The sequence below is a fragment of the Stylophora pistillata genome, chromosome 1 (genome assembly GCF_964205215.1).
Source record: "Stylophora pistillata chromosome 1, jaStyPist1.2, whole genome shotgun sequence".
Classification (NCBI taxonomy): domain Eukaryota; kingdom Metazoa; phylum Cnidaria; class Anthozoa; order Scleractinia; family Pocilloporidae; genus Stylophora; species Stylophora pistillata.
Genome location: NC_142519.1, coordinates 32,039,261 through 32,060,714, shown reverse-complemented (window position 1 = coordinate 32,060,714; position 21,454 = coordinate 32,039,261). Strand labels below are relative to the sequence as shown.

General features: G+C 37.0%; 1 protein-coding gene and 1 long non-coding RNA gene across 21 annotated transcripts; one reads left to right on the top strand and one right to left on the bottom strand.

Annotated features, from left to right (window-relative positions):
- The first annotated feature begins 8,254 nt into the window (after positions 1 to 8,254).
- Positions 8,255 to 10,968, top strand: LOC148742131 (uncharacterized). 9 transcript variants are annotated; one of them, XR_015998290.1, is made up of 4 exons: positions 8,255 to 8,717; positions 10,116 to 10,226; positions 10,512 to 10,588; positions 10,792 to 10,968. It is a non-coding gene; the product is annotated as an uncharacterized LOC148742131 (long non-coding RNA). The 9 variants fall into 9 exon arrangements; XR_015998285.1 differs by lacking the exon at positions 10,512 to 10,588; XR_015998282.1 differs by having other exon boundaries at positions 10,512 to 10,968.
- Positions 10,300 to 21,454, bottom strand: LOC111341287 (uncharacterized). Of its 12 annotated transcripts, XM_088751558.1 has the most exons (12): positions 18,784 to 19,148; positions 18,196 to 18,405; positions 17,687 to 17,921; positions 17,429 to 17,537; positions 16,907 to 17,010; positions 16,558 to 16,673; positions 16,327 to 16,400; positions 15,578 to 15,852; positions 15,388 to 15,476; positions 15,176 to 15,241; positions 12,800 to 12,915; positions 10,300 to 12,588 (listed from the first exon to the last, which is right to left on the bottom strand). In XM_088751558.1, exons 1-12 carry the CDS (start codon positions 19,009 to 19,011, stop codon positions 12,501 to 12,503), a joined length of 1,710 nt encoding a protein of 569 aa, XP_088607684.1. In that variant the 5' UTR covers positions 19,012 to 19,148; the 3' UTR covers positions 10,300 to 12,500. The 12 variants fall into 12 exon arrangements, 7 of the variants coding, with proteins under 7 accessions (XP_088607684.1, XP_088607688.1, XP_088607674.1 ...); XR_015998253.1 differs by adding an exon at positions 21,307 to 21,454 and having other exon boundaries at positions 10,300 to 14,568; positions 15,176 to 15,476; positions 18,784 to 20,949; XR_015998256.1 differs by adding an exon at positions 21,307 to 21,454 and having other exon boundaries at positions 10,300 to 12,915; positions 15,176 to 15,476; positions 18,784 to 20,949.

Genomic DNA, 21,454 nt, shown 5'->3' with positions numbered 1-21,454 from the left:
TGAATTCTTGTTTACTCAATTCATTAAGTATCATTTTGAAGGCTGATGGCAATTTTTTTAGCTACTTGAGGCAAAAAACCAAATTCAATATGTTCCAAACACAAATTTCTTTATTTTTTTAAAGTTATGTGGTCTAAACTATTTTTTCCTTGACCAATAGAACCTTCTAAAAAAACCACGGAAAGAACGTTGCAGCTGTTGATGCTAAGACCACACTCGAACGGTATGGTTCAAAAACTCTCATCACATTTTCTGAATTAATTAGAACTAATTTCCTCAATTCAAAAAGAACCTTGTGGCCTCTATGTTAAATTTCATGGCTCTTTAGGCTGTAACAAACTCATCATGCCATAGATATGAATATTTCTCAATTTTTTGGAGTTTTGTAGGTCTCTGATACGTTTAATGGTCTGATGTTTTCATTTGTTGGAAATCAAAACTTTTTACCTCATTCAATAAAAAACCTTGGAATCAATATTTTAGTTCTCAAGGCCAAAATCAAACTCGAAGTGTATGCTCCAAATACAAATATTTCCTGAGCTGTTCGCGACTTCTCTTTTCGATTGGATGATAACTCAAATAACTAAATTAGGAGTGATTTATATTTTTCTCAGGAATCGTGCAGCCCAAATGTAAAACTTCTAAGCTATCGAGGCAATAAACAAATTCATAATGCTCCAATCATAAATACTTCTATATCATCGATAGTTTTTTTTTTGAGATCTCTGATATGTTTAATGGTCTGAGTTTTTGTTAATTATTCTGTAAAAACCTTAAAATGAATGTCCTAGCTCTTGAAGCTGAAACCAATCTCCGAGTATACTCCATATATTAATATCTGAAAAATTTATTCTAGACTTCATTCCAACTGGTACAAACGCGGCGGGAATGAATCAGTAATATTTGTACCAGCTACGCCCAACTCACGGTTACGGAAGGAATACCAGAAAGAAATAAAGCAGCAAGGTTTCAATATTAAAGTGGTGGAGAAAGCCGGAATCGCCATTAAACGACTACTCCAAAAGTCCGACCCATTTAAACCGCGACAGTGTGGACGAGAAGACTGCCCAGTGTGTAGCACAGGTGGAAAAGGACCGTGTGATAGAGAAAGTGTGACGTATGAGATTAAGTGTATCCAGTGTAACAGCGTATACGTAGGGGAAACAGCCAGGAGCGCGTATACCAGAGGGAAAGAGCATACGAAATCACTTAACAATAAGGAAGAACGATCTGCATTGTGGAAACACTGTAAAGAGAAACACAATAGAGAGGTAAAGCAGTTCCGAATGGATGTGACGGGGGTTTATCACAATGACGCGATGCTGAGACAAATAACTGAAGGAGTGAGGATAAATAATGTGAACGAAGACTCGCTTATGAACTCCAAGAACGAATGGAACTTTTTTCAAATCCCACGAGCTGTGATTGATACATCATGACCGCTTACATGAAGCCTGGAAGAAGTGTGGACATTTCAGAGTCACTTATATGAACAATTATTTATGAGTATTTTGAACATGGCGGAGTACTACTGATGAGGATCGTAATTGATCGAAATCGATTTGGAATTCCGCTACATTTTTACTAGTGACTTTTTATATACCATTTTACACGTTTTTACAATTCTTGTATTCGTTTTATAGTAGTTTTTAGTGCGTCGAACGTGACTACGAGACGTTATGTCTAGCAAACTGACTCAATTATCGAACACGTTCCTGGCCTCGGCCCACAAAATTTCATCACAAAGACTTCATTCCGTAAGTTAGTTATTATTTTGATGTTCGACCAGTTGTTTTCCAAAAGACGCCTTTTTTGTGCTGGACCTACTAAAATGTCAAGTGTTATAGTTCTAAAGACCATAAACAAATTGATATAGCATGCCCTAAAGAAAGACGTTGACTTCTAAATTGCTTCCAGAGTTTTTCATTAACTGACATAGGACTTTTTTACCCGTTTCAGTGATTCACCTTGGACCCTGTGGCTAATTGTTTAACCCTTTAGAGAAATTTTCATTAGAGTGTTGAAAGTAAAACTTTGCTTCGCTCTGTGATTGATCAAGAAAACTCGCCTCACCCTCTCGACCAATCAGATGCAAGACTTAAAACAATCTCATCTCTGTCATTGGCGTTTTTCCGCGCTCCGCGCAGTTGCTTGTTTTTTTCTTTGAGTCCTCATTAGCTGACGATGTTGTTAGCCTTTGGTCGCCGCGGTAGCTTTAGTTTTGGTATTTCGAAACTCAGTTGAAAACTTCTCTAACTCTTGGGGGAATAAATTATTAGTTGATCCAATTCCAAGATCTCGGAACAACATCATAAGAATTGTTTGACTCACAAGTAAGGAGATCTACTAACGTACTCTGTCTGTCTGTGTGTCTGTGTGTCTTTATTGTTCAAAAGATAAAATTACATATCTTATGTTACATCTAATACAGGAAGTACACTTTCACAAAGCTACATTATACTTAAAAACAATTCTATTAAAAAATGTATTCTTAAAACGGTTTGTGCGAATAGCGGGCATGACAGGGGATTTATTTCTCAAATTATACCTCGTGATCTTGGTCTCAGGGAAGTAGGCTCTAAGAGGATGGCTCAGGATAGTTGAAACCTTGCGACAAATTTTGTGATCTTGCGTTTTAAGTAAGTCACCTATCACTAATTTCTTAGATATGTATTTACGTTTAAAACAACGATCTAAAAACTGCTGGGCTATAGTTAGCTCTGACTCAGAGGCCCCATGCACAGATAGAGCATAAGTGATATTAGGTAGGACAATGGAATTAAATAAAACATCTACTTCTGCTTGGCTACATCCTTCCTTGCGGAGGCATCTGATAACGTATAACCCTTTATTAGCTTTACCTAACTTTTCTTTTAGGTGAGTACTGAATTTGCAGTTCGGCTGAAACGTGAGACCAAGAATGGTTATTGTACTAGTCTGAGGTATGCCAAAAATACTTTTGTAGGCCTCGGCAGTGTGACCTTTTTTATACATAATAAGCTCTTTACATTTAGTAGAATTTGAATTCATTCTATTTTGGCTTGCCCACTGTAAAAACTGATTTATTAAGTCTACAGAGTGATCTTTATAATAATATACCGGAGCAATAATCGTACAGTCATCAGCGTATTTGAAACCAAGTGTCTCGTTCCCTAATTTAATTTCCAGATCGTTAAGAAATATATTGAACAAATAAGGTCCTGAAACACTACCCTGGGTTGTGCCCTTGTTAACTGTTTTCCAATTACAGACATGATTCCCGAAAATAACTCTTTGTTTTCTATCTCGCAAAAAACCTAACCACCAGTTTATGATATACGGGTTAAGTGGTAGACTCTTAAGTTTCTCAGCAAGGAGTTGATGGCTCACAGAGTCAAAGGCCTTACTGAAATCCATCGCGAACATCCGCACTGCCTTGCACTTGGGATCATCAAGAAACTTGCAGATCTTATTCTGTATAAGTAGCAGAGCATCTGTGCAGCATCTGTACTGATCAGAACTTGGTATTGAAAGGGTTAATTACTTATTTCTTACGACTCAAACTAAACTCAAAGGGAATTTTCTAAGCCTTGATATTTCCCAAATTATTTCCAGAATTCATATTTAAATCCGTCACTGATTGGTTTTAGTAATCCGAAGTCGTTTTTCCAAATTAAACCATTTTTTAGGTGATCCATTCAAAAACCTTTGAGCTCATTTATAGAAAGGCTTAGCTATTGAGATTGAAATCAAAGTCGAAATGCGTCAGAAGTTGATATTTCAGTTGTTTCTTGAAGTTTTGTTAAGAGCTCTGATATGTTTTATATTCTGATAGTTTTCATTAAAAATTTAGGATTTTTTTAGCACATGTTTCATTGAAAAGAAACCTTGGAGCCCAGTTGCTATATGAAATACACTTTTTAGGCTGAAATCTATATCTATATCCTGCAAAAAGTATTATTTCTCACAATTTTACAGGACTATTTTCGATCTTGACCAAGTTTAATGCACTTATATAATTGAAATAGTGATATTTATAATCATGATTCAGCTCGTGAGGTTTAAACAAAATGCCATATTCTGTGGCAATTTAGTGTTGTTTATTTATTTTGCCATGGAGTTTTTCTAGGGACCTCTTAATGATCCTTATTTCAAAATGAAATTTTCTTGGTTCTTGAGGAATACACCATATTTATTATGCTGCAAGAAAAAAGTCTTTTTCAGATATAGATCTCTATCAAGTCTCAGATATGTCATAACAAAATAGGAACTTTTCTATCTTAGTCAATTTGCAAAAAAACCCTAGAGCCCATGTCCTAATTCTTAAAGCTCAAAGCAAATTCTCCATTATCCAAAAGTAAATGTTTTCGACTTTTTTTTTCTGAAATGCTGCTCTAGATTTCTGACAAATTTTAATCCCCGTGAAAATTGTTTTCAGTTTACTTCGTTCGATTTGTCACTCTACTCAGAAAAAAACCTTGGAGCTTAATAATTATTTTAAGCTCAGCATGTTCTGAAATTGGTATCTCTTTTTCACTTCGCTCGCTGAAAACCTTGTTTATAGCTTCTGTGGCCAAGACTCCAAGCAGAAAGTGTTCACCAATATTCATTTCTTGACTTAGACCTTTAATCGTTTTTGCAAAATTCCTTTTGAATTCGATTGAAATAGCTTATTACCAACTCATCTAAACCTCTCTTGTTCAACTCAATAAAACCTCTGAGAGCTTAATCGCTGAATATACATGTCAAGTCGAGTTGCCCAGCTTTAGTAAAAAAGCAACGACAACAACAACAATTGATTCAAAAATTTTAAGAGGAAATGAATTCATCGTCGAAAAGTTTATATTTTTTTTCGTCTAAGTTAACATATTTAACGAAAAGTTTTTATTTAAGTCATTTCTTACCAAAGACTAATTTTAAAACCAAATGTTGTCAGAGGAATAGCTTGCGGCTTTTCATTTTTGACCACAGCATGCAGTCGTTCAGGGACTGCATGTTTTGCTGCTGTTCCAATATTCATCAAATTTCGCGTCTGTACCAAGAATTAAGTTTATTTGGTGCAAATGAAAGCCTGCAGAAATATTTGGATCCCATGAGGGTATCGGATTTTTCAAATTTGAACAAGAACACAGAATTTCGTCATAAACTCTGCATATGATAGGTTATGTATGGTAATTGCAACCACCAAAATATATATATATACATTATTTTTTTTAATTCCGTCGTGATCTTGGAGGAACATTTAAGAGCGAATATTTAAATTTGTTTTTTCTTCACTGAAATTGTATCCTGCTGGAATGTGAATAGCTGAAATCATTTTAAACAACAGCAAAGGCAACCAAGAATTTTTCAGCAGGTGACATTCGTAAACAATCATATAAGATATGTCAGCAAATATACGGATACAAACTACTCTTTAGGATTTAGATACTGATTCAAGTTCTTCAAACATTACTAAATAATCAAATTTTGGTGTTTCTGCGAGCGACTCACACATTATTATCGCTTGAGAAAAAGTGTAGGTAAAATCTTTTGCAATCGTTATATTAATTCATCTTTTATTTTCATTTTCTTGCAGACTGACTTGTAAATACCTATTGCTTCGATGAGTGAAAATCCTTCAAGAAAGGCTATAGGACAGTGCTAGTAGAGGTGTAAAAGTTTTCTCCCAAGAACACGGCGAATCAGACCAATTCATCTTTTCCCAAAATCGAGGACTTGAAGCCAAGCGTAAGGAAAAGTTATGTAGTGATTTTTTAATTCTACTTTCGATTTTTTGCAAGCGTAACTTGTGCTAGAGGGCTTTTCAAAAACTCTTAATTTTCCCGCCAAAAAACTTAGAAAAAATCCAGGTACGCATGCGCCAAGTTTTTCTGTAAGCAACATTTGTTCAAATTTGGTGAGTTTTCCCGCCAAAAGACTTAGAAAAAATACAGGCGCCTGAAATACGCATGCGCCGTAATTTTTTACTCAGCATATGTATCATTGCTTCAAATAAAAGTTATTTGTTTGTCTGTCTCTTGCATATTTGTTCTACAATAAAGACTCAAATAAAATAAACAGATTTCTTGTCATCTTTATTTTTCTTTATTGTCTTTAATAAATCAAATTCAATTCACAACAGTTGTTTTTTATTTCAATAAGTCTTTATTTAGATAATTAAGTTTCGATTAAATTAAAAAGTGTGAAGAAAAAAACTTCGTATATATACAAAAGACTTTTGGCGGGAAAATTTGGTTCGGTTTGCAAAGAGTCTCTCCTAGCAACTTTTTCGACAAAAGTTTAAAAGAGGCTCTCTTTGAAATTTTCCGCCAAAAAAGTGTTTAAACGGCACCTCGTGCAAGAAAATATCCAAGAACCTTGAAGCTAATTCATCTTTTCGTTCCAAAAAACATTATTAAGGTCTCGATATTTCCGTCAATATGAACTTTTTTTTATCAGAGTACAAAATTTTGAAAAAAGAAAAAAAAAATTCTTGCACGAGATGATGTAAGGTTTGTAAATGAATGAGCAGCTCAAACGGAATTTAACGTCGAAATGCAATTGTCTTTTTACCGTCAAGTTTTGATTACAAATTAGTTTTTTTAGCATACATCTTTCCATGGTGCTTTCTCTGGGTAAAAGATCATTAAGGCAACTTGTTCTCAAATGTAACACAGGACACAGGATTAGAAATACTGAAAATTATATAGATTTTGAAATGAGTTCCTGAAGCAATTTGTACGGAGAAATAAACCAAAAAAAAAATTAGCATTTTAATTTTTCTTTGGCTTGGCCACAAAAGACTTCGATGTTTTTCCGTTTTTTTTTTCTTGTCAATTTAAAAAATGACCAAATTTGAACCAAAAGCTTATCTGATTTACAAAAATCTCTTGCTGAAGAAATACCAAGACAAATGATAAATTAAATCTCAAAAATTTGAAAAAACAAATAATTTATTGGAGCATACTATTTGAATTATAGCTACAAGAGCTAAGACATGTCACATGCAATTAGGCCCAATTCGACATCAAATCAAGTCACCAAAAATAATCAACTGGATTCCCGAAGCAAATTAATCAAATCTGGTTTTGCTGATAAAAATACGCGATTTGTCAGTTCAATCTCCATTTGTTTATTCAATAAGACAAAAATTATCAAATCGTTATACCTAAATTTTCCGTAATTTATGAAGTTTTTTGAATCCTGTATTCCTGTGTTACACCAAAAAACAGCACAAACGATCTTCCCTCCACTTAAAGATATACAAACTACGTTACATTTTAAAACCAAATGCCTGGTTTTGTCAGTAATTAATTATTTGATTTAAAGGGTCGAATTGAGAAGATATCGGCACATAAAACAGCATAAAGACAAACAATTTTTATAGAAAAACTTTGACCTTTCGACTGTTAAACAGAACGAGACTATGCACAGAGTTCACTCATCGGTATTCTTGGCTCACACGCGCGTTTTGCAAAATCAGTACGTTTTCTTTAAAATGTCTAATTACGATGTTCAACTAAGAACCGAGTTTCTTCAGTAAAATTCTGTAATGATTCATCGTTACCAACATGTGAAAACTTTGATAAAAAATAAATGCAAAGAAGAATCTTTGAATTTGGCGCGAATGCGATGTCAAAAATCCGTATTCTTTTGCTACCCACGTTCCTTAGAGAGTGGTTTCAATTATGGTTTTAGAAAAAAAAATCTCTCGAGAACCTTTTAAAATTCTTAGTTGCTTTTTGGAACAATCAATGATAAACTCTGCTTGATTAGCATACACGTTTGTTCGTTCAATCTGACCCCATTTTTCCACGACTGAGAGTAATTTAATTTCTTCATTCCAATCAAAACTAAAATTCCCTCGAGATACAAACATCAGTATTCTTTTGTACCGATCCGACAACGAAAACTTTGGCAATATTCGTGTACATCAATTGTTTACTGGTAGATGAGCTTTAATGTCTTAAATTGCTCTCGTCCGATCCAATAATTGCTTTGTTTTTGCGATTAAGAATCTGTATTCCTTCATCAGTGACATTAACTCATTTAGACTGTTTTATGTAACGATAAAAACCCGTGGGGGTTTTCTGAAGCATTCCTAACCAGCCATTCGAGTTTTAAAAATATGGCAGCCAGAACGACAAGAGAACATTGGTGCATTTGTTCCAAAATAAGACATCCGAGATCTAAACACAGCGTAAACTTACTTGAATGATTTCAAAATCTGGTCAAAAAGTTGAAGCCAATGTCCTCCTGTGAACTGAAGCCGACCTCAGTTGATGCAACAACATGAGGGGACGCAAATCGTCTGCACTGCAAGTATCCCGGAAAGTCCCATACATTTTCTTAGACTAAAAGTCTAAGAAAATGTATGGGGCTTATTGAGCGCTCCAGGTAGCTTTCCTGTAAGGCGTCATAATCTTGTTGCTGCTGACATCGATGTGACAGATAATTCCTTTTACAGTGTTTTCTTTGCCGGCTTATATTGTCATCAAGTTTCAATAAGACGGCTCTCATTTTTCACCACAACAATAAAGTTTTTGTAAATTACGAGATCGGATGCACGTACTGTTTCAACTAATTCGCTCTTCTTCCTTGGGAATACATTAATAAAATGTCGGCGGACCTTGAGGCCTCCACTAAGCTGGAAATACCAAATAAATAGGAGGTAAAATCGCGAAAAAATACTCCCAAGGAGAAACCTAAACAAAGTAGAGAATGGAGAAAGCGAAAGCGACAGCAGAAGAAAGCGGGTAATCTGGCTTAAGTTCTGCCTGGCATCAATGGTGGACCAAATGTGACTGAGACAAACTTGATAGATAAAAATCATTTTCTCCAAATCTGGATACAAAACAGGTAGGCAACGAAAGCGGACTTATCATGCTTAAGGCTAATTCTAAAGAAGAAATGGAAAGTAATGTGAAGCGACCACGATTAACAACCGTTTTAGATGTAAATTATTCAAGATCAACAATGCTTCGGAGGGCGCTTGGAGACGATGCAAGACGTAGGCGGGCTCAATATTCAAGGCCGTTTTTGGCACAGACAACTTTTAAACGTATTGGTAGTCAGAAAAATATCCATTTGAAGAGTCATCACGAGATTCAGGTAAACAGAAGTTCAAATATTCGAAAAGGCTGGTTGCTATGGAGTGACGTCATAAACCGGCTAAGTGTATTTGCTGCCTTATGTTTTGTTGTGAATGTTGGTTTTGTGGTGTATCAGAACTCAATACCATTAAATTTCATTAAAGATCCAGCAAAGTGCCTGAGTTTGATTTTGCAGCTTATAGTGGTTGATGGAAGATGCATTTAAAGTTAAATTTCCCGTAGGTACTTTAAGTTGGAATCACCTGAAACCACCTGAAACCATCTGAAACCACCGATGAAACCACCTGAAACCCCCAAGGAAACCATCTGAAATTACCTGAAAATATCTCGAAACAAATTAAAACAACATGAAAGCACCTAAAAAATTACGGGTGACATCAGAAAATAAGTGTTGACAATCGAGTTTATCCACAGGGAGCCCGGCTTACGGATATCGTATATAATGCCTTACAGTACAGAATAGGCACCACAAACAGGTCTTCAAGGAAACATTCCATTGTTCTTGTTGAAAACACACTCAATTAGCTCTACGAATGGCTGGGAGTGCACGGGAGTATGCGAATTCATTTCTTGATAAAGCACTTGCGTGACAATAACAACATGCGATCGCGAATGCAAAGAAGAAACTGTTTTAAATCGAAAGAAATACGTGAAGTTTTTTCAACGGGATTATGCAAATTATATATGAAAAAGCCCAGGAAGGCCTAAAGATTTTCAAACTTCCTAAGGAAATTTTGAACATTGTGTTTCTTTTTAATCAGAGACGAATTTATAGCGTGACCTAGAATTTCACTGACTTTGTTATTGCAAGTGTGAAATATATGTGGACTTTTTGCAAGGTATTTTACTGCAAATGACAGAATATAGCTGATGAATGGTGGCTTTAACTTCAACTGCCTAAGTAAATTTCAGGTGGTTTCATCGTTGGTTTCAGGTGATTCCAACTTTTAGTACCTACGTTAAATTTCCAGGTTATTTGTCTGCCAATCTTGACTCTTCATATTTTTTTAGTTTTGCAATGTTTTTATGTTACATGTCTAGCCATGTTATGCTACTCAAGCAAAAAGGTGGTGATGCTAACAAATATATCAATGGACTTTGCCAGCGAGGCCGGATTGGACACAGTGCTGTGTATTCTGCAAAGTTATTAAGGTAGGTTATACCTGCAATTGCTAAATGACATGCATCATAGCAGAATTATACAGTAACACAAAACATTTTCAGGTTATCGGTATTTGTGATGCAATTTATTTGTAATCAATTCAAGACAGCTTTCTTGGCTTTCTTGACTTTATGGAAAGGCAGAAATCTGTCCACAAACATGAACATATTTTATCTGTGGTGAACAGTGATTATATATCTACAAATAATAGTGAATATTATATGACTTTAGCCAAGTTCATTCATTATTAAGTCGTAGGTGCCCTTTATTGATAGGAATGTGCCTGTCCTGATGTTCCTCGAGGGAAAGCCTGGGCTGAGTGTTTCCCAAATAGCAAAGCAAATATTGGGGGGTAGGTACAACTCTGCATTTCCGTATTGACAAGCATAAAAACGTCCAGCTTGCAGTATGGTACTTCACTTTCTATTTGGAACCCATGTCTTTAAATCTCACTTGGGATACTCAGTTTGACAGACAGTTACCAGCAGAAATATGGTAGGTTTGGATTACAAAGGTGGAAACTAAATTCACTGATTTTTTTTCTCTCTGTTTCAGATGGACAGGGTTAAGAGATGACTTGCTCTTTCCCCTTGAAGAGGAACCATGTGATGTCAATTTATGTGCTCTGCATGCAATGTATAACATTTAAATTTTTAAATTGTGTGCACCCATTGTAGTATGGCACAGTCAACATTGTTTTCTTTTAAAGAAATCTATTTTCTTGAAGTTTAATCCTGTAATAATAATCTTTTGTTTAGCGTTGCCTGATCACTTCTGAGATATATATTTATTTGTCATATTTCTTTGATTAAAATAGCATTCAGCGTAATGCCAGAGGGCTTCTGGGATATATAGCAAACTTAGTTTTCCATTCATGGTTAATAGAGGGAAATGTTGTCTTTCCTTTCTGGTTCACCCAGGTTGAATTCCTGGCATTCAATGTAATGCCTGAGTGCTTCAGGGATATATAACATACTTAGCTTTTCATTCATGGTTAATATAGCGAAGTGTTGTCTATCCTTTCTGGTTTACCCAGGCTGAAGTCCTGGCGGTAAAGGTAACGAATCTGATCCAACCGACGCGTCGGCCGACACACTACCGACACACCACCGATGCTGTACAAACAGCCGCTGTCGAACCTGGCTTTCTATAAGGTCAGGCTCGTTTTTCGAAGGTTCCAACATCCCGCTGAGTACGTGGCTTCATCTAATGTTCCTGTGGGCTATCAAGGCTTCTGGAAGTAACATCGCCAGACTGACTAGCCTTTCAAAGCCTACAGTGATCCGTGCGCTGAGCGACTTACGAACGGTATGTTCGACGAAAATTATGAACGCTGACATGAAGATCGGAGGTGTAGGAAAAACAGCGGAGATCGACGAGTCGAAGTTTGGAGCCAAGCGAAAGTACCAGCGAGGCAGAGTCTTTCTATAAGGTCTGGCCAACGTGTCGGCCGACGCGTCGGTTGGATCAGATTCGTTACCTTACCCGCCTGAGTGAACCAGAAAGGATAGACAACACTTCCCTATATTAATCATGAATGAAAATCAGGCTGAAGTCCTGGCATTCAGAGTAATGCCTGAACGCTTCTAGGACACATGACATACTTAGGTTTTCATTCACGAATATTATAGCGAAGTGTTGTCTATCCTTTGTGGTTCACCCCGGCTGAAGTCCTGACATTCAGTGTAATGCCTGAGCGCTTCTGGGATATATAACATACTTAGTTTTTCATTCATGGTCAATCTTGGGAAGTGTTGTCTATCCTTTCTGGTTCACACAGGCTGAAGTCCTGGTATTTAGTGTAATTAATGCCTGAGTGCTTCAGGGATATATAACATACTTGGCTTTTCAGTCATGGTTAATATAGGGAAGTGTTGTCTATCTTTTCTGGTTCACCCAGGCTGAAGTCCTGATATTAAGAGTAATGCCTTAGTGCTTCTGGAATACATAACATACTTAGTTTCTTTGACAATCACGGGGAATTGTTGCCTATCCTTATTGGTTCACCTAGGCAGAAGTCCTGGCATTCATTGTAATGCCTTAATGCTACTGGGATATATAACATACTTAGGTTTTCATTCATGGTTAAAATAGGGAAGTGTTTTCTATCCTTTCTGGTTCACCCAGGCTGAAGTCCTGGCATTCAGAGTAATACCTAAGTGCTTCTGGGATATACAACGTGAAGAAATTCTTGTGACTCAAACTGTTCTGCTCTTTGAGCTCTTCACCTATCTACAGCAGAGCGACAATAATAAATGGTCATTTCAGACACAAATTTGAAAAACAGTTTCATTTACTGCTAGAAGGTGCCCTGCAAACCGCGACGGGAAGAGAACTTCAAAACACAAAATGCTGTGAAAAAAAAAATCAATGAATAAATCCAGGCAAAACAAAAGCTGGTACATTTCTTTGCGAAGCTGGATCATGAAATTTCCGATGCAACGTTTTTGTAGGACGTAAACACACGACAACGACTGATTTCCTGACAAACTGGGCAATACGAGATAACATGAATTAAGCAACAACACAAAATAACGCGCACAGCCTCAAGTAATCTATATACCGTATTTCCTTGAATAAGCGCCAACCCCTCGGCCATCCAAACTTCAAATGCGCTGGAATTTTTCTTGTTGACGAACGGGCGTCTCTGGGTGTGTCACTTAAAGTACAGCCTAATGACTATGATTATATACAGAGTTTAAAAATACAGAGATGCTGGGTTATACTTCACTTTTGGGTGTGCCACCTTAAAGTGCAGACTACTGACTACGATCATATAAAGAATTTCAAAATACAGAAATGCTGGGTTCTACTGCACTTTTGGGTGTGCCACCTTAAAGTACAGACTACTGACTACAATCATATAAAGAATTTAAAAATACAGAGATGCTGGGTTATACTGCACTTTTGGATGTGCCACCTTAAAGTACAGACTACTGACTATGATCATATAAAGAATTTCAAAATACAGAAATGCTGGGTTATACTGCACTTTTGGGTGTGCCACCTTAAAGTACAGACTACTGACTACGATCATATAAAGAATTTCAAAATACAGAAATGCTGGGTTATACTGCACTTTTGGGTGTGCCACCTTAAAGTACAGACTACTGACTACGATCATATAAAGAATTTCAAAATACAGAAATGCTGGGTTATACTGCACTTTTGGGTGTGCCACCTTAAAGTACAGACTACTGACTACGATCATATAAAGAATTTCAAAATACAGAAATGCTGGGTTATACTGCACTTTTGGGTGTGCCACCTTAGAGTGCAGACTACTGACTACGATCATAAAAAGAATTTCAAAATACAGAAATGCTGGGTTATACTGCACTTCTGGGTGTGCCACCTTAAAGTACAGACTACTGACTACGATCATATAAAGAATTTCAAAATACAGAAATGCTGGGTTATACTGCACTTTTGGGTGTGCCACCTTAAAGTACAGACTACTGACTACGATCATATAAAGAATTTCAAAATACAGAAATGCTGGGTTATACTGCACTTCTGGGTGTGCCACCTTGAAGTACAGACGACTGACTACGATCATATAAAGAATTTCAAAATACAGAAATGCTGGGTTATACTGCACTTTTGGGTGTGCCACCTTAAAGTACAGACTCCTGACTACGATCATATAAAGAATTTCAAAATACAGAAATGCTGGGTTATACTGCACTTTTGGGTGTGCCACCTTAAAGTACAGACTACGATCATATAAAGAATTTCAAAATACAGAAATGCTGGGTTATACTGCACTTTTGGGTGTGCCACCTTAGAGTGCAGACTACTGACTACGATCATAAAAAGAATTTAAAAATACAGAAATGTTGGGTTAAACTGCACTTCTGGGTGTGCCACCTTAAAGTACAGACTACTGACTACGATCATATAAAGAATTTAAAAATACAGAAATGCTGGGTTATACTGCACTTTTGGCTGTGCCACCTGAAAGTACAGCCTATTGACTATGATCAGAGAAAGAGTGTAAAAGTACAAAAAATGCTGGATTAAACTGCACTTTTGGGTGTGCAACCTTAAAGTACAGACTAGACTATGATCATATAAAGAATTTAAAAATACAAAAATGCTGGGTTATACTGCACTTTTGGGTGTGCCACCTTAAAGTACAGCCTATTGACTACAATCATAGAAAGAGTGTAAAAGTACAAAAGTGCTGGGTTACACTGCACTTTTGGGTGTGCCACCTTAATGTACAGACTACTGACTACAATCATATAAAGAGTTTAAAAATAGAGAAATGCTGGGTTATACAGCACTTTTGGGTGTGCCACCTTAAAGTACAGCCTTTTGACTATGATCCTGGAAAGAGTGTAAAAATACAAAAATGCTGGGTTATACTGCACTTTTGGGTGTGCCACCTTAAAGTACAGCCTGTTGAATATGATCATAGAAAGAGTGTAAAAATACAATAATGCTGGGTTACACTGCACTTTTGGGTGTGCCACCTTAAAGTACAGACTACTGACTACGATCATATAAAGAGTTTAAAAATACAAAAATGCTGGGTTATACTGCACTCTTGGGTGTGCCACCTTAAAGTACAGCCTATTGAGTACAACTATAGAAAGAGTGTAAAAATACAAAAATGCTGGGTTATACTGCACTTTTGGGTGTGCCACCTTAAAGTACAGTCTATTGACTACAATCATAAAAAGAGTGTTAAAATACAAAAATACTGGGTTATACTGTACTTTTGGGTGTGCCACCTTAAATTACAGTCTACTTAATAAGATGATAGAAAGAGTGTAAAAATACAAAAATGCTGGGTTATACTGCACTTCAGGGTGTGCCACCCAAAAGTACAGACTTCTACATACGATTAATAGGAAAGGTAATAAATACTAAATACTAAATAAGAAAGGTAATTAGCGCATACTGTGAAATTGAAAAGGAAGCAAGTACTTACAAATGGTGCCCATTTCAAAAGCGCTCTCCGACGAAACATCTGGGCGCTGCACAATATAAACCACACCTCATAATTTAAAGAAAAATAAACAAGAACTGTTTAACCACAAGTGAAGGTACTTGCCAATGCCACCTCTGGTATCAAAGACTTACATCAACACGGGACTGACAAAATGTAACACAATTAAGAATAAAATTTTTAGCTGTATTTACAGCTGTGTAGGAGAGCTTCAACTTGTCCAGCGGAAGGGAGAATCCCACAATCTCTTCAAGGTTTTGAAGAATTTCAAGTTCTGTTGGACCTGAAATGTGTTTTATCACAATGGGAAAAATAATAGATATACCCACAAAGTGAATCAATTGTAAAATACACACAAAGCCAATAATTTGACCACTCATGTACCTGACATAGAGCTGACATGAATATTCTGCTTTGAAATAGCAGACTCCTGACCACTCTTCTTCTTAACAGAAATTCTATCACCATGAAAAGACTCTGGGCCAAAGCACTTCAGGGCTTGATTGGCTTCTGGAAGTGAACCAATCTTGTAGGTAATCAGACCAATGGATGCAAGCAGCTGCTCTGTATTGTGCATCTCCATATGTAGTGCACACAACTGAATGCTAGTAAGCTCTTCATCAAGGAGAAAAAGGAGATCATCCCGGATTCCAGTTGATCTGCAAATTATGGACAACAATGGTGCATTTACAATAATTTTAATGTAAATGGGTACCCCAAGAGGAGCAGGGATGGCGTAGTGGTGAGAGCAATTGCCTCCCACCACTGTGGCCTGGGTTCAATTCCTGAACCTGGTGTCACATGTGGGTTGAGTTTGTTGGTTCTCATCCTTGCTCTGCGGGTTTTTCTCCGGGTCCTCCGGTTTTCCTCCCTCCGCAAAAACCAACGTTCCAAGTTGTGTCCCCAAATAGCTTCAAGCTAAATACCCCTGACACATTATTAAAGTTTATTATTATTATTATTATTTATAAATAAAAAATAAATAGTCTTATGAATATCATGGCAATAAATAAATGGTGGAAGGTAGCTGCTCTTACCAATGCATCAACTTTGGTACCCAAAAGGCCTCAAGCACTTCCTAGATAAGCCTGTGCATTATTTAATGATCATGAATGGCTAAACTTAAAGTATACCTGCCTATGTTACACTTGCTTCGTAGGCATTCTAGGCAGGTTTCATCTGGGGCCACTTCATGACATTTGCAACCCTAATGGGAAATGAAATTACCTCAAAATAAATTAATATTATCATACAAACTTTTTTGGTTGCATTATTAGAGAAGACTGTAGCTTGTGTATTGTAACTGATGAACTACAACTAAAAAATGCTCATTGATTCACATGTACACCAACACAAATACTAACCCTGATTGCATTGCATATAAAGCAGAATTCTACATCTACCCCTCGACCACCAAGTTGAAAATCAAGATCCCCTTTCTTTACCAAAAGAAGGATCAGTGTTTTGTAGTCCAATGAAACTAAGATATGACAAAAAAAACAACAGCAATAAAGAATTATGATATGACATACCCCCGGTACATGTAGAAAATTAACTTACTGTTTAAAATAATATGTTCACTGATAATGAAAAAAAAAAAAAAACCCTCAATTAAGTTTCTAAAAAGAAAGTCAGCATCCTGCCTTTTAAAAAGATTAAGGTTAATGTTCTTGCAAATAACCATTATGTAACAAAATGATAGAAACATCTTACCATCAAATTCTACATTGAACTTCATGCCATCAACAAAAATTCCTTGGTTCTTGATGATTCTCTTTTGTTCATTTAGATCCTTTAAAAGTACCTTCAGGCTTTCCCTATCAAAATAACATTAGGCATGAAGACAACCGATGAAACTTGTTGTTTATTCAGAGCTTATGTTGGGGTAATGTTCTTATAATGCAAAAGGATTTGCAGTTTTTTTTCCTCTTTCTGTTTAATTCATAATGTATGTGTGTGTGTGTGTGTGTGTGTGTGTGTGTGTGTGTGTGTGTATTTGTGCATATTACATTTGTCAGATCTTAGAGCCAGTACTGGAAATTGAGTCAACAATACAACTATGAAAACTGTAACATATATGTTCTATAAAACTATAGGCTTTCAGTAAGGAAAGCTTTATAAGAAAAGCTTTATAAGAAAGTGTCTCTACTGTGCAAATTAAAAACTTTGTAACCATGTCAAGCAAAGGAGAAAAAGTATTTTAGTAACATAAAATAATAGAAATTAATGATGAACCTGTTTTCTTTACGATTCGCAATGGCCAGTGGGTAAACAGACTTTGCACTCTGTATGTCGTAAACAGGGTTAAGACGGGGAACCAGACCTACCAATACCTGATTTCTACCTGATCTTAAAAAAATGATAATAGAAATGGTTATTATTTCATTCTCATTCATGGGAACAAAAATTATGCGCAACCACACACTTAATCCGAGATAAGGTATTTTTTCATAATTTATGGCAGCAGACTTAAACCTGACAGTCAGTATTTACCACAAAAGGGTCTTCCATCTATCTTCATCAGAAGTTTGAGAGTTGGTGAGCACACATTATGCAGCCTTTGCTTGGAGACAATCAACTCCAAAACAGGAAACAAATCCACCTGATAACCTTGTAAAGGAGATGGCACCTTTTTCACATCCATGTATTCTTTACAAACTCCAAAGATCACTTTTTTGGCCGCCTTCATTTGGTTAAGGTTCAACAATATTGGTGTGTCAAAGGATTTCTAAAACAGAAGCCAAAGAAAGAAAGCAAGAGAAAAATTAAACAACAAAATTAACATGAAAAATACATCTGATATAACTGAGGTTTAAAAAAATTAGCGATTATCAGAGTAATAGTAAATAATAATGAGACTTGCACTTCTTCTACCACTTTCAAGCATTAAATTTGTTACTGTGGAACTGCTTCCAAGTTGGGATAAATTAGATATGAGTGCAGACATATCCTTTCCAAAAGAAGCCTCTTAAGATTGATAACTAATAACAGACCTTACTTACCCCTGTCCTTCCAAGTTTGGTGATATTGATTACAGCTTGCCAAGTATTACCAGATACCCTTGCCTTGGTCTTGAAATATAATAGCACCCAATCTGGAACTCGGAGGCTTTCCACGTATAAGGAAAATGTTTCATCACCAACAAGCTCTTCCACCGTCCGTTTAACTCCTTTCTTTAGGGCCACATCTTCCACAACCTCATTTACAATAGCCTTAAGTAAGTAAGTAAGTAAGTAATTTTATTTAACCACATATCGCATATGAGCTTTTAGCTCGTTTAAATGCAAATGTGGAAACCCACCCATCCCACCCCAAGGGAGGACATCCATCACACAGTAATCTCGTGCGTGGGAAATTAACGTCTCCTGCCCCTAACCCTGCAGGAGACGGGACCTCCATTTATTCGTCCCTATCCGAGAAGACTAGAATATCTAACCATTTCTAGATGTTAAAGAAAGGAAGCATATTCTTCTCAGTTAATTTTAAGACCCTGAGTGTTGGTCCGGCCGGTATTGAACTCTCGACCTCCCGCACAGCAGTCCGGCGCTCTCCCAATTGAGCTAACCAGGCGGCGGTTACCGGCGGTTAACCTTGGCCTCAGGATCGCCAAAAGCACACATGCTGGAAAGCACCGTTGATAAATTTTTTCGGCTCCTTTCAAAGATACCTTGTGCATCTTGGAGAACGCGGCTACCGCTTTTCTTAATAAGGAAAGTCTTTTCTGGGGTCTCCAAATCATTCCTTTCATAAATCTCCTTTAGATTAGGAGAACTAAGACTGCCACTGTTTGGAGGAGTCAAATGAACCGAGACAGGCATTTCTTTCGTACTAGCTAGGCGGAGTGTTGAATTGAGGGGTCATTGTAAGGCGCCGAGCTGCACGTGGTCGCTCGCAATTCAAGTCGTTGCCGTCTCCCTTGAGGGAACTCAAATCCAAGCCATTCAAAAATTCTTTAACTTTATAAATCGCGGCGGATCCTCCTTCTTCAGAACCTCTTTTTTCCCTCAGAATAACCGATACAAGCCCAAAAGACGAGCAAACAACTTCAAATGCGCTGGAATTTTTCTTGTTGACGAAGGGGCGCCCATCGAGAAGCCGAAGTTTGTCGCTTTCAATTCGGCAGAAATCTTCTGGAAAAGTTGTCAGGATCGGCGATCGCTTAAAATATTGCAGAGGAGTAATTCCACAAAATTCTGTTGTGAGCACATACCAGTAATTATGCTCGCTTAATGCATCACTGACGACGCGAGAGAAGGTCGAAAAACCTTTCCTCGGCGCCATTTTTGGGGAAAATAACTACGAAAACTACATGCACTACAAAGCAATCTGGGAAAAAAAAAAGAACATTGTCCAGATCCAAATACCGACACTGTCCAGATCCAACCGAATGGGGTGCTAACGATATTGACCACGCAAACGCTGACATAAAAACCACATATTTAATTGGATTAGAACCCCTGGGGAGTTTGATGTGTACTTCCAGTGCAGACGATTTGCGTCCCCTCATGGCAGTGAATACAAGTTTTAAGATGGCATTGTACTTGGTATATATTTGAATTCCTTCTCTTTATCAAACGAGGTTGGTTCCCCAACTCAATTTTGTCGAAATTTGAATGACTTTTATAAACGTTGTTTTCGTCCAAATAAATTTCCTCAAATTCTCATTGCTTTTTGTACCAGAAAAATAGAGAAAAAGAAAACAACGAAACTGTTCATTGTAAATTAAAGTAAATCGTCAGCGTGAGGGAGGTTGGTCTTACTGTGGTCCTGCTGGCAAAGTTCTGTTGTTGGTTATATTGACTTAACTTTCGTCAATCCGACTAAAGTCATTATTGGAGTCAAGTGTCAAGTCTGGTTCTTGGACACTGAAGTTGGTCAGTTTTCCTGTGATGTTATTAGCAGTGTAGGACTTACTTAGCGATCCTCAGATTGAGTTGATGAAGTTTCAAGTTGTCATTAAAGTTTGGTCATTCTGTTCAGTTGTGTCAATGTCTTCAAGTCAGTAGTCGGATGTTATTTTTGTGTCACGTGTGTTCACAGGATTCTGTTCTAAGTTATGAACTCTGCTTTTGGAAGTAATCAGTGTTGCATGTTAAAGATCCTGTATAGTCCAGTCAGTCGAGTGGTTCGTTGGCAAGACAAGTTTCACTTAATGTTAAGATTTGAGCTCAGGGGAACAATCAAATGCCATCTTAACGAGATTTCATATCTGTGCGTTATCAACTGAGATATAATTATGATACAGACTGTTATGCTAAAAACAAACGAGCTATCCATCCTACGAATTCAACAAGTCCAGTTCCTTAATTTTCTGTAGCCAGGTTTATCTCAGTGTCAAATGTTAAATTGTTACTTTAGTGAAGGCAATGTAAATGTAAGATTTCTGAGAAAATTTTCACCAAAATTGGAGCTAATATTAGAGAAAATGAACGAATCACTCGATCGCTCATGGTCTGCAGAACAATCCATACCATAACAAATTAATCCAAAAATGGTGGCTAAACGGAACTAATTCATACTTTCCAAATAATTCAATCCATTTCCAAGTATAGAGAAAGAAAATCTTGGTGAAGAGAAAGTGTTCTTACAAATATACGATATTAGACAGCCACCATTTTTGCTAACAGTACTGATAATAAATAATTTCGATGGTCTTATCTGTGCGGTGTCCTCTGCACATTCAATTATTCCATTGTCCTCTTAACATCTTTGTCCTGGTTCTTTGTCGTTCCATCCTTCCGACAATTTTTCTCTTTCTGAAAATGAAAATTAGAGATGTGGTCAAGAATTGTTTTATGTTTGGAATCTACGCGAACATTAGAAAACTGATTTTACGACGACATGTTATCTAGAGAGCTTTGACGTAAAAAGTTTTGGTAAACAAGTCTTTATCCATGTGGCTGCGTCAACTTCGAAATGTCGACCAATAGAAAATCTGCAATTTACTACAACCATAGGTTTGAGTTCTGCAGCGGCCTACACTGACCGTTGCGCTAGCAAGCTTTGAGTTGAAGAGCCACTCAGTCTATGTGTTCACTCGTTTAACTAAGACGTTACGATTCGTCCAGTTCCGTGAAGGAGTTCAAGGCAACATTTTGCAAAAGATTGCTCACCATATTCTACAGTTCCAAAGACTGCTCTCGTCGCTCTTCTTTACACGTCAAGCGCCTTTTTCGTTCCGGAGTGCAAATTATTCTTCGGGAGTAAGCTACAGTACGTTTTCGTTCTCCGCTAGACAGCGTGTTTTGCTGAAAATTAACA

What these genes read in the sequence shown, in the direction of transcription:
- LOC111341287 (XM_088751558.1), bottom strand. Translation starts at nt 19,011, where the DNA reads ATGCCTGTCTCGGTTCATTTGACTCCTCCAAACAGTGGCAGTCTTAGT. An exon ending in TTATATGCAATGCAATCAGG is followed by an intron (nt 16,401 to 16,557) that starts GTTAGTATTTGT and finishes ATTTCCCATTAG; the next exon opens with GGTTGCAAATGTCATGAAGT. An exon ending in CGCTTATTCAAGGAAATACG is followed by an intron (nt 12,589 to 12,799) that starts GTATATAGATTA and finishes TTTTTTTCACAG; the next exon opens with CATTTTGTGTTTTGAAGTTC.